We start from the raw sequence: 608 nt of genomic DNA on the forward strand, positions 1-608 counted from the left end.
TGATTTCAGTCTGAGAGCATGAGTAAGCATAATTTAAGTTTGCAATTTTTCTTTTCGTTGAAGATTCTTTCCTTCAACAGGTCTGTCGTAAAGCTGAGTGAACTGATACTTGTTCCAGGGGAAGGTTTATTACTGAACCTGATAGAAGAAGAATAATGATGTTTTAAGATATAGAATTCTCAAGGCAAAGTGTATTATGTGTAATAAAATATAATGACGTTCTCGTTCTTTAAAAAATCAATTTGTATTCCCGTCATTGAGCTGATTAAATAAATAAATGAAGTATCACTGAACAATTCTCATTGTCAGGAAACGGCACATACCTCCAGAAGTTTGGGGCAAGGGTTTAATAACGTTTGTAAAATAACACAAATGACTGATAATATCCTACATAATCTCGAAAGCTTCAAATTATTTCAGATTCCTTAGTATCAATACTTCTTCCCCTCTTCAGCAAGTACTTTTCATTAAATAAAATCGTGTATTTTTTTGTCATTTACGCAATGGTGGGAAATGGTATTAGTTAATATTACACTACAACGCATCTTATTTCAAAATCTTGTATGACATTTCAGAGAATTATCCCCCCCCCCTCATTTCCTTTGCTC

The 608-nt window shown here is 33.1% G+C and overlaps 1 protein-coding gene across 1 annotated transcript in view; it reads left to right on the forward strand.

The window, feature by feature from the left end:
* LOC119593085 (maltase A3-like) overlaps positions 1-288 on the forward strand; it is a 19,342-nt gene extending 19,054 nt beyond the window's left edge. The window contains exon 14 of the mRNA XM_037942009.1: positions 81-288. Coding sequence (XP_037797937.1) covers positions 81-156 — 76 coding nt within the window. The 3' untranslated portion in view covers positions 157-288. The remainder of the gene's footprint in view (positions 1-80) is intronic.
* Positions 289-608: the final 320 nt, after the last annotated feature.

Source organism: Penaeus monodon, chromosome 31, assembly GCF_015228065.2.
Source record: "Penaeus monodon isolate SGIC_2016 chromosome 31, NSTDA_Pmon_1, whole genome shotgun sequence".
Classification (NCBI taxonomy): domain Eukaryota; kingdom Metazoa; phylum Arthropoda; class Malacostraca; order Decapoda; family Penaeidae; genus Penaeus; species Penaeus monodon.